The sequence below is a fragment of the Lagenorhynchus albirostris genome, chromosome 20 (genome assembly GCF_949774975.1).
Source record: "Lagenorhynchus albirostris chromosome 20, mLagAlb1.1, whole genome shotgun sequence".
Taxonomy (NCBI): domain Eukaryota; kingdom Metazoa; phylum Chordata; class Mammalia; order Artiodactyla; family Delphinidae; genus Lagenorhynchus; species Lagenorhynchus albirostris.
The window spans coordinates 41,707,179-41,720,723 of record NC_083114.1 but is presented as its reverse complement, the minus strand read 5'-3'; the positions used below and the strand labels follow the sequence as shown (position 1 = coordinate 41,720,723).

Genomic DNA, 13,545 nt, shown 5'->3' with positions numbered 1-13,545 from the left:
GTCTGGAGCCTGTGCTCCGCAACGGGAGAGGCCACAACAGTGAGAGGCCCGCGTAACGCAAAAACGAAAAACAAACCTAAAAGAACATCCGTCTCACAGGGCTTGGTGAGGATTTGGGAGCCCATACATAGCTTGTCTGGCACGGTTTCCAGCACAAAGCGAACCAGCAATCAACAGAAGGCATTCTTACTTCCTGACTTACTTCACTTACTGTGATAATCTCTAGGTCCATCATATTGCTGCAAATGGCATTATTTCATTCTTTTTTATGGCTGAGTAATATTCCATCGCATATATGTACCACATCTTCTTTATCCATTCCTCTGTCAATGGACATTTAGGTTAAGTAAGTCAGACAGAGAAAGACAAATGTCATATGATGTGGAATCTAAAACGATGATACAAATGAGCTTATTTACAAAACAGAAAGAGACTTGGATTTCAAAAACAAGCTTAGGGGAAAGGTGGGGGGAAGGGATAAATTAAGAGTTTGGGATTAACATATACACACTACTATCTATAAAATAGATCATCAACAAGGACCATAGTACAGGGAACCCTACTCAATATTCTGTAATAATCTATATGGGAAAAGAATCTGAGAAAGAATGGATATATGTGTATGTATAACTGAATCACTTTGCTGTACACCTGAAGCTAACAAAACATTATAAATCAACTATACCCCAATATAAAATAAAAAGTAAATTTTTAAATAAATAACTAAATAGAAGGCGTTCTTAGCTAACTTGTGTAAGGCAAGTGGTAAAACCAAGCGTGTACCTCGAGCATGAGGTAATCGTGAGGCGCATTTGGAGTCACGTGATCCACAGGGCAAATGTTAGCTCTTCCCATCGCTGGACTTTTAGGATGTTGCTGGTTGAGGTCACTGCCATACCAACGGATACCTTCCTGCCTGAGCGTTTTTCTTCTTTTGAATTATTTCCCTGGGACAAATTCAAAATCCTTTCTCCAGCCCTTTCTGCATCTGTCAGATCCAAAAAAAGCGGGTAGCAGTAAATCCTGCAGCAGCTGAGGCCCAGGACCAAGTCGTGGCAGCTCCCCCGCTATGAGCTGCCTGCAGCGGGTGACCCAGAGCTGCTCATTCTAGCTGAGGCCCATGTGCCAGAGATGGCATCATCAAGGAAGATCAGTTCTCAGCAGTGGAGACGGGAGAGGAGAGGGGAGCAGGACTTTTTGTCTCTTGGGATTGCTACCTCATCCTGAGGGGGGAGGAAAATGGTACAAATGCAGAAGACAGGCTTGCCTGGTAGTCCTTTGAGAACAGTCCAGAAAATTCCCATGGGAGCGTAGGTGTCACGTCGGAGCGGAGTTAGGTGGGGCTGAGTGTTGGGATTGAGGCCTCAGCCTTGGACTCTTCTGCACGAGAGGAAATGCATGACTAAGTGTGGAGGAAGGAAGGAAACTCTGAAAGAGGAGGCAGGGTCCGAGATGGGGGCTCTCCACTCAGGGGATCCTGAGTCCTCAGAATCGTATGCAATATTTTGCGTGTGTGTGATCCGGATGTCAGCTAAGACACCCGATCCTTCGAGCTCTAATAAAATCAGTGCCTACTCCATCCCGCATGCACCCCTCCCAGCCCCTCCAAGGATTCTGGCATCTCGATAATGAATTTCCTGTTTATCACTGGCTCTATGGTCTTCCAAATTAGTTGTCTGTGGAGCGTCTCACCACCTTGCAGGTACTGCCCTTGTTCTACTCTGGATTGACCTGGACATGGAAATCAGCCCCTCTCTGTGCCTTCAATACACACACAAAATCACTCACACACAAGTATATTGCAGACTGGCCTAAAGACTCAAGGGCCAGTCAGGTAGAGAGCAGACATTCGTTTTGTTTCAATACTATTTGTGCGTGTGTTGTGTCTTTGTTTTTTATCTGCCCAGTGTCTCTTTCACCATCGGGTGAAAACAGAGGACTCTTTTCCCCAGTTCCATGATTCTGAAAGTGTTGCCATATACAGTATCCAGGCTCACCCGCCACCGGGCTAAGCACCTGACCCGGGTCTGGTCCAATCCTACTAAGGTACCCCGTGCCCCAGAGACTGGGGATGACTGAGCTGCTTCAAGGTAGGCCTGGGGCTGCTAGGGCCACATCTTCCCAACTGTGTGGAATAGGCCTCTCTACAGGAAAGAGAATGAAGACCAAAAGATGCGAAGCCAGGAGAGACAGGGGGACAAGAAGGGAGTGTCCTTTGAGTCCCTGGATTCTCTTGAGCTACCACAATGTGAACAGCGCCCCCTTGAGTTGTACATCTCAGTGGGACCATGGCTCGATCATCAACTGCCCAGCTAGATGGGTCAACACATTTCATTTTTCCTGGGTTTTTTCTTAAGAAATTTGAATTGCGGTTTAATCACTTGCTACCAGAAGTCTGAACACAGCAAGGGTTTCCGTCTACTTTACCTTGCTGGTCCTCAAAGTTTGGCCAAGTCTGCAACACATTTTTTGGTACAGAAGTCGTGGAGAGGGGCTGATTTCCAGTCTGGCTCAACCCAGAGCAAAAGGAAGGCAGTACCTGCAGGGCGGCGAGACTCTGCAAACAGAACTATTTTCTTTTACAGTGCGGTTAGTCATCACTTTGTTAAGCTCGGGCCTTTCATGCCCTGCTCTGGGGCCTGAGGTCCCATCAAGTCATTTTTGCAAAGGAAAACATTTTCTTTCCCAAAAGGATCTGAAGGCTAAAACAGTTATATTTTCATAGTGTGTGTATTTTTTTCTATGTGAATTTTTCTGGAGAGAAGATTGGTCATCTTCATCCAATTCAAAGAGTTCCGTGACTCAGAAAACAAAATATAAACGAGTTCCGTTCCGAGAGTGCGTTCGTAATTCCACTTTGTTCGTAAGTCCAACAAAGTTAGCCTAGGTACCCAACTAACACAATCACTGTATAGTACCGTACCATAATAGGTTGATAATACTTTTCACACAAATAATACATAAAAAACAAACAAACACAAAAAATAAAGAAAACATTTTTAATACAGTACCTTGAAAAGTACAGTAGTACAGTACAACAGCTGGTGCTTCTTAGCAGTACCAGCTACATCACCACTGCTTTTACGCTTGCTTCTGGACATCCTGGGTTTGAAATAAAGATACTGTACTACTGTACTCTATATCAGGGGTCCCCAACCCCCGGGCCACAGACCGGTACTGGTCCGCGGCCTGTTAGGAACCGGGCTGCACAGCAGGAGGTGAGCGGCAGGTGAGCGAGCGAAGCTTCATCTGCCGCTCCCCATCGCTCGCGTTACCGCCTGAACCATCCCCCACCCCCCCGCCCCAGGTCTGTGCAAAAACTGTCTTCCATGAAACCGGTCCCTGGTGCGGGAAAGGTTGGGGACTGCTGCTCTATACGATACTGTAAGTAAAGTACACAAAAGCACAACCACTGCAGAGGATGCGTGCACGTGACAACGTACGCCAGACGCAGAAACTAATTTACGTGATTGGACATGCGAACTCACGTTTGCATCTTTGAAAGTTCACAGTTTGGAGGTTCATATGTAGGGGACTTACTGTAGAAGAAAGGAAGGTGATGGGGGGTGAGGGCAAGGGGTCCTCATACACTAGAGCAGGACGGAGGACCTCGCTGCCAGAAGGAAGGCAGAGTCAGACACTACAGGGCAGATCGCACACTGTTCCAACCAGAGGAGTCCTGAGCAGTTTTCAAACATTTTCAGCCTCAGGACCCTTTGTTTCAAACAAAATCTTACCAGAAAACCCAATCTGTAAAACAGACAAAAGGAGTCAGGGAAGGTGGTAAGGGGGAGAGGAAGCCTTGAGCACCAAAGCCCCCAGAGAGGCCCTGAGGAAGGTTCTGTGAGATCTTTAAGTCTCCTCAGTGGGCACTTTGCAAAATCCCTGGATCTAATCGACTCATTTTACAGATGGGGAAACAGGCCCACCAAAAAGAGAGTTGCTTGAGTGGTCCAGCTCGTTGTAACATCATCGAAACTAGAAAAGAAGACTCCCAGCCTCCAGTGGTCAGGTCTGTGCTCTTCTTTTTTTTTTTTTTTTTGCGGTACGCGGGCCTCTCACTGCTGTGGCCCCTCCCGTTGCGGAGCACAGGCTCCGGAGGCGCAGGCCCAGCGGCCATAGCTCACGGGCCCAGCTGCTCCGCGGCATGTGGGATCCTCCCGGACCGGGGCACGAACCCGTGTCCCCTGCATCGGCAGGCGGACTCTCAACCACTGCGCCACCAGGGAAGCCTATGCTCTTCTTGCTGCCTGGGAAAATGTGAAAAATGCACTTTCTGCCCCCGAAGCTCAGGGTGCTCTGTCTCTTCCAAAGCCCACACACGGGGCCTGCCTCCAGTCCTATAAAACGCCCCCACTCCAGCCCCGTGGCCCTCCCGGCCTTTCTGGGCAGGACACCGGAGAGAGCTGTGGAGGAGGGCCCAGAGACGCCTCCTCACTCAGCTGGCAACACGAGGGTCCAGGCTGAGTGTCAGCTATCACGGCCCCCCGAGGAGGAGCCCGTGTGAACCCGGGGCCTCAGGGAGCAAGATCTGCTTGGGGCAGAGTCCCAAGACATCTCACTTTACAAGGATGGAATTTCATGACTTGTGTACTTTAATTAAAGTTTTATTTTTATGGAATTTTAGCTAAAGTTCCCCCACTCCTGCAGCTTGCTCATTGTTATTAAAAACCATGACAAGAGGAGGGAGAAACAAAACACAAACAAACAAAAAACACTGTCCGAGCGGTGAAAATGAAGCCACCTTTCAGAAAAGATCTAACAGCATTGTATACCTCAAACCCACTCCCAACCTTCCGATGCTGATTCCGCCCCCATAACTTCACAGATCAGACTTTAAGTCTGTGGCTTATTGCCTTCTGAGCCTCCTAGGGCTTATAGGATTATTCTGGATTTAATCCTTTAATAATTTTTCCTCCCGCCTGTCTAAGGGCCTGGTTTTCCAGCTGAAATCGGCAGGGGTGAAACAGCTTGTTCCCAGCCCTGATGGATTCCCCTCTGAGACTGCTCTCCTCTGTTACTGTTAGAAAATTACGGAGGGGAGCAGGGACTTACAAAGAAAAAGTTTAAGGTCTCTGTTCTGAAGCTCTGGTGGAGAAGAAGGGGCAGCCATGCCACGGCCTGTTCCTGAAGCCTGCAAGATATTATCCTCTTTATTCCTTACCACAGCCTGGCAAGGGAGGGTTATACTCCCCATTTTACAGAAGAAGAAACTGAGGCTCGATGACAAAAATAACTTGCTCAAGTTGACCCAGGTGGGAAGAAGCAGAACCGGGCTTTGAACTCTCTGCAGCTGGACTTGGGAATCTCTGGGCACTACCCCCCTCCACACCAACCTGTTGTCCCATTCAGCTGAGTGTGTGGCTAGACAGGGACCACCCTGGAATGGGGAGCTGGGGGGAGAAGACCCCTTGCTCAGCCAAGAAGCCCTGGCACTTAAAGAGTCAGTGATGGGGCTTCCCTGGTGGCGCAGTGGTTGAGAGTCCGCCTGCCGATGCAGGGGACGCGGGTTCGTGCCCCGGTCCGGGAAGATCCCACAGGCCGCGGAGCGGCTGGGCCCGCGAGCCATGGCCGCTGAGCCTGCGCATCCGGAGCCTGTGCTCCACAACGGGAGAGGCCCGCGTACCGCAAAAAAAAAAAAAAAAAAAAGAGTCAGTGATGCCCCAAGCTGATCCCTCTCACCAACACGTTCCCCGAGATGAGCAGGTACAACCCCGTTCAAAGGGCCCCGACTGAGCAACCCACTGTAAACCAGGAAGGGTGCTAGAGGCGGGAGAACAGAGGAAGAGGAACAAATACCCCATCTGGGGCGGAAACCAAACCCATTCGAACAAATATAACAGACCGTGATGTTGCTACCGGGTGGGACCGCAGGGGAGCCAAGGAGGCTCTGACCTGCACGGAGCGGAGGTGGCACATCTGGACTCAGCCTAGAATGGATGTGTTGGATTTCGACCAGCAAAGAAGGAACGAAGGGATTGTTGAGCAGGGGCGACAGCATGAGCAAAGGTGTGAGCTGTGGAAGAAACGGTACATTGAAGAAACCATAGGAAACAGTTCAAAGTGTGGAAGGGGAAGGGGCAGCTGCAAAGATGATTAAGGCATAGGATGTGTCCTCATAGTTTGGGGCAGGGGCTGAGATCTCACCTGGCCATGTGGCTGGAGCATGAGGTGGCAGGAGCTGGCATTCCGATGGTGCTCAAGAAAAGGGACAGGGTCCCCATGTCCTTTCATCATCTGGGCGTTTCTGGGTCTCAAAGGGAGAAAAGCAACTTGAAACCCTGACTCCCATTCCTCCTCTGGCATCTCTGCCCAGCAGCTGAATCAGTGACCCTCCTGTTTCAGGCTTTCTGGGAGACCTGCAGAAAGTGGGGCTGACCCCCACTCATGCTCCAGAGATCCCCCACGAACCAGTCCTCTTGCCCGGGCGCCCCCCTCTGCACAACAGCAGCCAGGTCCTTAAAGGGCAGGCTCCTCCCTTCCACTGAGCTCTGTGACCAGCAAGTCGGTTCTGTGTCCACAATTCAATCAACAAACCTCCAGTGGGCAACTTCACTGTGTATTGGGCTATAGAGCTGAAAAAGACCGTCCCAGTCCTCCCGGTAGATGAAAACTACAAACAGGTCATAGGAACACAGCAGAATAAGTTCTATCACTGGAGGTGCTCACGTGGGGCTAGAGCAGCATCAATATCTCCTGCGGTCTTGTTAGAAATACAAATTCACAGGTCTTTCTCCAGACCTGTTGATTCAGAAACTGGGGGTGGGCCTAGCAATCTGTATTTTAACAAACCCTCCAGGTGACTCTGACGCAGGCTCATGTTTGAGAATCTGTGAGCTATAGGAATACAGAGGAGAGAGTGGTACTTAACTCTGAATGGAGTGATGGGGAAGGCTTCCTGGAGGAAGAAACTCTTTCAGGAAATCTTCAAGAACAAGGAGCCATATGAAGGGGCAAAAACATGCCCCGAGTGGATGAAGCTGTTTGAGCAAAAGTACAGAGGGTGAGGGGCTCTGGGTGTTTCCAAAGAACTGCAGGGACAGTGGGTTATCGATGGCGTGGTTGTGATGAAGCTGGAGGGACTGGGAAAAGAAAGAATAAAAGATTTCAGAGTTTCTGAGAAAAGGATGGTGAGAAAGAGAGTTCGGGTGCGCAGGTGGACCCCCTGCAGTAAACAGCCCAGCCTGAGCCATGCAGGACAGATCCCCCAGGGACTTGGAAGCCCCCCCCCACCTCGCCCCAAAACTCCTCCGGTTAACCAAAGCAGCATGACCTCATGTGTTATGGCTGCAAAGGCGCAGGAGAGGCCAGATCCGGTGTTTGTATTGAAATTAATTGGGGACTCCGTGTATGATGGAGGCTCTGAGGAATGTACAGCACGCCCCCCCCGCAAGTGACCCCACGAACAATGGTGTCGCTTACGACCACCGCGGCCCCCAGCAGTTCACATCTGCACGTCCACAGCCCTTCTCGATGAAATCATAATCACAGACAGATATGAATATTTAAAATCCAAAGCAGATACCTACAGGGATTTGGGATGCGGAGGACTCAGGACAGCACCCCCAGAGCTATTTTCAGCCTAGGAAACGGAACCCCCATTTTATCAGGGTAGCGGCTTGTCAATCAGGAAAATCCCATCACTCGCCCCCAGCCCTGATTTATGGTGATTCAGAGGGGAGATGCTGCCAGGAGCAGGGCTGGGGCCAGGAAAATTTCATCTGTCTGGAATCCGACAGGAAAAAAGAGGCCTGGAAATTTCAGAGGAAGCTGGGATCGGTGCCGGCACAGCACCTCTGTTTGTGTTCGCTCAGCTGGTTCCTGTTAGCGAGTTAAGGGTCCGCTGAGGAAAAGCGTCAGGCCAGGTTTTTCCATCACTCCAGAACCTTGAGCTGGATCCCCAGGCAGCGTTGCTCCCGCGACCTCCGACCCCAAACAACAGGAGCCTTCACCAGGTTTCCCCTGGGCCCCCAGCCCTGGGCCGCATCTTAAATCAACATTTTGTTTTCTTCTCTTTTCTCTTACCAAAAAAAAAAAAAAAAAAAAGTAACTAAGCGATTTTTATCTTTTTTGTTGTTTGTTTAATCAGACTTCAGCACATTCAAGAAGCAGGGTTCAATACGACCCCTAATTAATTCAATTTAGTTTTCATTTCCTCCCCTGGAGTGGCCCAGCTCTCCTGAAGTGTCTTCTCATTTGACCTCCCTACTGCTGGGGCACCAGGAACCCCTGACTTCCAAATCTGATGCTGTGAGCTCTAGGATGAAGCCAGGGCTGAGGGCTCTGCTCAAAATCTTGCTGCGAGCGTAGCAAATCCTAGAGGGGCAAACAAGACTATGTCCTCTCCATTCACGCATTCGTTCATTCACTCAGAGCCTATTTTCTGCCAGGCCTTGTACTGCGGGTGTGGGGCTGGGGCGCTGCAGGAGGGGAGGGGATACAAAATGGTCATGACCTGACCTCCAAGAGCTCACAGTTTGGTGGGGGTGGGTGGGGGAGGGGTGTGGGCACAGCCCTGTAAATAAATAACGTCATTGCAGAGGAATGAATGGGATAACTGAGGTAAACAGAGGAGAATCAGAGCATAATAGGAGAAGACCCTTGGGCTGGTTCAGGGGACAAGGCATCCAAGGGGAAGGAACCATATGTGCAAAGACAGAGGAGCAAGAAAGAAGGAAAGACACATACAGCAACATCCCGAGGAGTCTGGTGAGCCTGGAACATAGATGGGATTCAAGGGCTGGGCTGGCCCAGGAGCAGGGTTTGTTTAGGGTGTTGGGACTTATGCCCAGGGCACTGGAGAGTTTATCCGGGGAACACTGAGGTCAGATGTGCACCTTGTCCGGGTGACCCTGGTGGTGCTGTGGAAGCTAGGGTGCAAAGTGGTGAGGTTAGAGGAGAGGGACCAGTCAGAAGAGAGGACAGGGGCGGATCAGGCAGGGCAAAGGGGCTGGAGGGCAGGGTTTAAAAGGCATTTAGAATCTCAGTTCTGTTACCCCCAGTGGCTGGCAGATAGGAGCTGTTCAATAATCAAATGTCAGTGGGCCAGGGGAGACGTAACTTCCTAAGGAATCCAAAGAAAAACCTCATCACAATCCCCAAAGGACAGAAGGTGTCCAGGCCCTCAGCTCCTTCATACAGGCTGGCTGGGGCTGTGGTCAGCCAGGGACCCAGGGGAAGTGAGCCCTGGGGGCCTGACAGTGACCTACAGCTGCCCGTCTTGGGACCCAGTGTCTTCAGGACACTGGGGGAAACTCTGGAAGATCAGTGAGGCACTTCCTGGGGCACAGAAGGTAAGGGGGGTGCCCCAAACCTCAGAAATCAAGATAGATAATATTTGAATGCAGTATTTTAATCAAAATTAATGCAAAAATTCATGATGAACAAAATACAAATTTTTCAAATAAAGACAAGATCCAAACTTGTTCTCAGTCCCCCACCTCATCCTCCTTAGCCCAGCCCTGGTTCCAATAAAACTTTATTTTAAAAAGCAGGCAGGCATCATCAAAAAATCCACAAACAAGGCTTCCCTGGTGGTGCAGTGGTTGGGAGTCCGCCTGCCAATGCAGGGGACACGGGTTCATGCTACGGTCCGGGAAGATCCCACGTGCCGCAGAGCGGCTGGGCCCGTGAGCCATGGCCGCTGAGCCTGCGCGTCCGGAGCCTGTGCTCCGCAACGGGAGAGGCCACAGCAGTGAGAGGCCCGCGTACCGCAAAAAAAAAAAAAAAAAAAAAAAAAAAGTCATGTACCACAATGTTCATTGCAGCTCTATTTATAATAGCCAGGTCATGGAAGCAACCTAAGTGTCCATCGACAGATGAATGGATAAAGAAGATGTGACACATATGTACAATGGAATATTACTCAGCCATAAAAAGACACGAAATTGAGTTATTTGTAGTGAGGTGGATGGACCTAGAGTCTGTCATACAGAGCGAAGTAAGTCAGAAAGAGAAAAACAAATACCGTATGCTAACACATATATATGGAATCTAAAAAAAAAAAAAAATGGTTCTGAAGAACCTAGGGGCAGGACAGGAATAAAGATGGAGACGTAGAGAATGGACTTGAGGACACAGGGAGGGGGAAGGGTAAGCTGGGACGAAGTGAGAGAGTGGCATGGACATATATACACTACCAAATGTAAACTAGATAGCTAGTGGGAAGCAGCCGCATAGCACAGGGAGATCAGCTCGGTGCTTTGTGACCACCTAGAGGGGTGGGACAAGGAGGATGGGAGGGAGACGCAAGAGGGAGGGGATATGGGAATATATGTATATGTATAGCTGATTCACTTTGCTATAAAGCAGAAACTAATACACCACCGTAAAGCAATTATACTCCAATAAAGATGTTTAAAAAAAAAAAAAAAAAGCAGGCAAGGACTTAAGGACTTCCCTGGTGGTCCAGTGGGTAAGACTCCACTCTCCCAGTGCAGCGGGCCAGGGTTCTATCACTGGTTGGAAAACTAGATCCCGCATGTCACAACTAAGACCCAGAGCAGCCAAAAATAATAGATAAATAATTTAAGTCTTTACCAAAATCATAAGTGAAAAAAAAGAACAACATGTTTAAAAACTTAATAAATAAAATAAAATAAAAAGCAGGCATCCAGCCCATGGGCTGTAGTTTACTGATTTTTTTTGAATATTGTGTTAAATTTCATTTCTCTTGATTACTGGGTTTTTTGGGCCTATAGCAAGTGCCTACTCCCCTCATCCTAGACCTGGGCCTGTCACAGAGGGTCCCTTTCTGGACTACAAACCCCAGGGAGAAGAGGTCAGACCTGCAGAGATCAACATACCCATGTGAATCTGGCTTGAGATCACTCTCATACCACATGTGCTGAGAGCTCCATGCTGGTCAGCAACTCAGAACCAAGGGACTCCACAGATCCTGGTTCCCTGTCTCTTGGAAAATCTGATGCTACCGTATACCCACCATTCACCCACAGAAATCGTGCCATATACTGGCCTCACCGTGCTTCTCATCGTGGTGAGCGTGTTCTGGGGCTTCGTCGGCTTCCTGATGCCCTGGTTCATCCCAAAGGGTCCCAACCGGGGAGTTAGCATCACCATGTTGGTGACCTGTTCCGTTTGCTGCTATCTCGTTTGGCTGATTGCAATTCTGGCCCCACTCAACCATCTCTTTGGACCACAGCTGAAAAATGAAACCATCTGGTACCTCAAGCATCATTGGCCTTGAGGAAGAAGACCTGCTCGCCAGTGCTCAGTCGCTGAGGTCACGAAGAGAACTCCTCTGGATGCAAAATCACCTCCATACGCAGACCACCTTCCTTGACTCGCCCACTTTGGCCATCAGCTGCCTTAAACGTTCCCACCACATTTGAATATCTTATTCTACAATGCAGTATTTTTTCCTATCACATTTTTCACGCTGTGATGAATGATGTGTCTATTGAATCTAAACTGTGCTGCCTCTATAAAATGTTTATGTACTCTTCCAAGATAGAAAGTGCTGTTCTTCTGAGAAATAACGTTACTCTCTCCTTGGAAAGTGTGGATTTGAAGATGGTTCCTGCCTGCTCACAACACAAGAATCAGAGAAGTGTTTAAAAACTGTTACGTGACAATAAGACTCCAGTGGGGCCGTCAGTAAGAGAACATGCTCAGAGGGAAAATCTGTCCCACCAGAATTATACCAAAGTATATTTTCAGGATGAATATCTTATTTCTGCCCTCTTTTGGAATGAATTCTTTTTCTGCTTTCTATGGAAAAAAATCTATTTTTTATTGAAGTATAGTTGAATTACAATGTTGTGTTAATTACAGCTGTGCAGCAAAGTGACCCAGTTATACACATATATATATATATATTCTTTATCATATTCTTTTCCATTATGGTTTATCACAGGATATTGAATATAGTTCCCTGTGCTTTCCAGTAGGACCTTGTTGTTTATCCATTCTATATACACCATTTTGCATCGATCCTTGGCCTCAAGATCCAGTAGACTCAGACAGACATAGAAAAATAAATGCAGAATGAAGTGAGATGCGCTCTTTATAGACAGAGGAATGTGGGAATTTCGAGGGGACAACTATTGATATTTAGCTGACAGTTAGGGGAGGTTTTGCAGAGCAGGGCCTTGAATTCTATCCAAGTAGAATCGTGCCAGACGGACTAAGACTTTTCAGACAAGGACCTTGTCTTAGTTTGTTCAGCCTCTGCTATAACGAAAATAGAGCAGGTGGGTGGGTTTATAAACAGAAATGTGTTTCTCATGGTTCTGGAGGCTGGGAAGTCCAACATTAGGGTGCTGGCAGATTTGGTGTCTGCTGAGGGCCCACTTCCTGGTTCATAAATGTCTCTTATCACCATGTCCTTCCATGGCAGAAGAGGCGAGGGAGCTCTATGGGGTCTCATTTTATAAGGGCACTAATCTGATCATAAGGGCTCTGTCCTCATGACCTAATCACCTCCCCATGGCCCCAACTCTAAACACCATCAGATTGGGGATTCAGATTTCAACCTGAATTTTGGGAGGACACAAGCATTCTGTCCCTAGCAAATCTGTACGTGCAAAGGCAGAGTGTGAAAAAAGGCAGCATGATTGGAGATGGGGAGAGGCATGGATGGCGGGGCAAAGCGTGCAGGAGGGTCAGTGATGGGAGAGGTAGATGGTAAGATAAACTCGAGGTAGACCACGAAAGGCCCTGTGTGCTAAGATAAAAATTTGGATCTTATTCTCTTGGCAGTGGGAAACCATTGGAAGCTTTTAGGCAGAAAACGGCATTTTGGATCTGTTTTTAGAAAGAGAATGCTGGCAGCTAAGGAGAGGAGGGACTGAAGTTGGAAGTATCTGGAGGTAGAAAAGTCAGTTGGGATGTTGTGCAATAATCCAAGGGAGAAATGATAAAGGCGTGAACCAAGACAGCGATGGCGGGGAGGGAGAGCAGGGACGGAGTTAAAGAGATTTCTGATGAGAAGCCACACCACTTGGTGACTAAGGAGACGTGAAGGATGAGGGAGAGGGAGGAGTCTCTGTTGATTTCCAGGTTTCTGTTTTAGGTGATTATGTACAGCAAACAAAACAGGGGAATATGGGAGGAGGGGCAAATCGGGGAACAGAGGATGTGCTCCGTTTAGGACTTGTTGACTCTGAGTAGATGGAAGATATGCAGATGAAATAACCAAATGAGATGTGATGGGCTCAAGGGGAAGTTTAGGCTGGAGATATGCTGTGTGGAGATCTCAGGTGAGCTGAGCCAGAGGGAGGGTCTAGGGAAAAAGAGAGCTGAAGATGAGAGGCTGGCAGAGGACGAGTGGAAAGAGATGAGAGGGACCAGGGACCAGCGAGGAGATCCGGGAGCAGGAAAGAGTGATATCCAGGGGACCAGGAGAGCTGATAGACAAAAGGAAGAGAAACGGTTCTGTGCAGCAGAGCAGTGAGGACATGAAGACGAGAACCAAACCGTAGCCTGAAGACGAGGAGGTCATTGGCGTCTCTAGTAAGAGCAACTTCAAAATCTGCATCTCCACTAAATCCACGGACTATCACATCTGTTTCCATGGGCTGGTGG

The 13,545-nt window shown here is 48.7% G+C and overlaps 1 protein-coding gene across 1 annotated transcript; it reads left to right on the top strand.

Moving 5' to 3' along the window:
• The first annotated feature begins 2,071 nt into the window (after positions 1 to 2,071).
• Positions 2,072 to 11,458, top strand: LOC132511923 (V-type proton ATPase subunit e 1-like). Its single transcript, XM_060135737.1, has 2 exons — positions 2,072 to 2,090; positions 10,956 to 11,458. Exons 1-2 carry the CDS (start codon positions 2,072 to 2,074, stop codon positions 11,204 to 11,206), a joined length of 270 nt encoding a protein of 89 aa, XP_059991720.1. The 3' UTR covers positions 11,207 to 11,458.
• Positions 11,459 to 13,545: the final 2,087 nt, after the last annotated feature.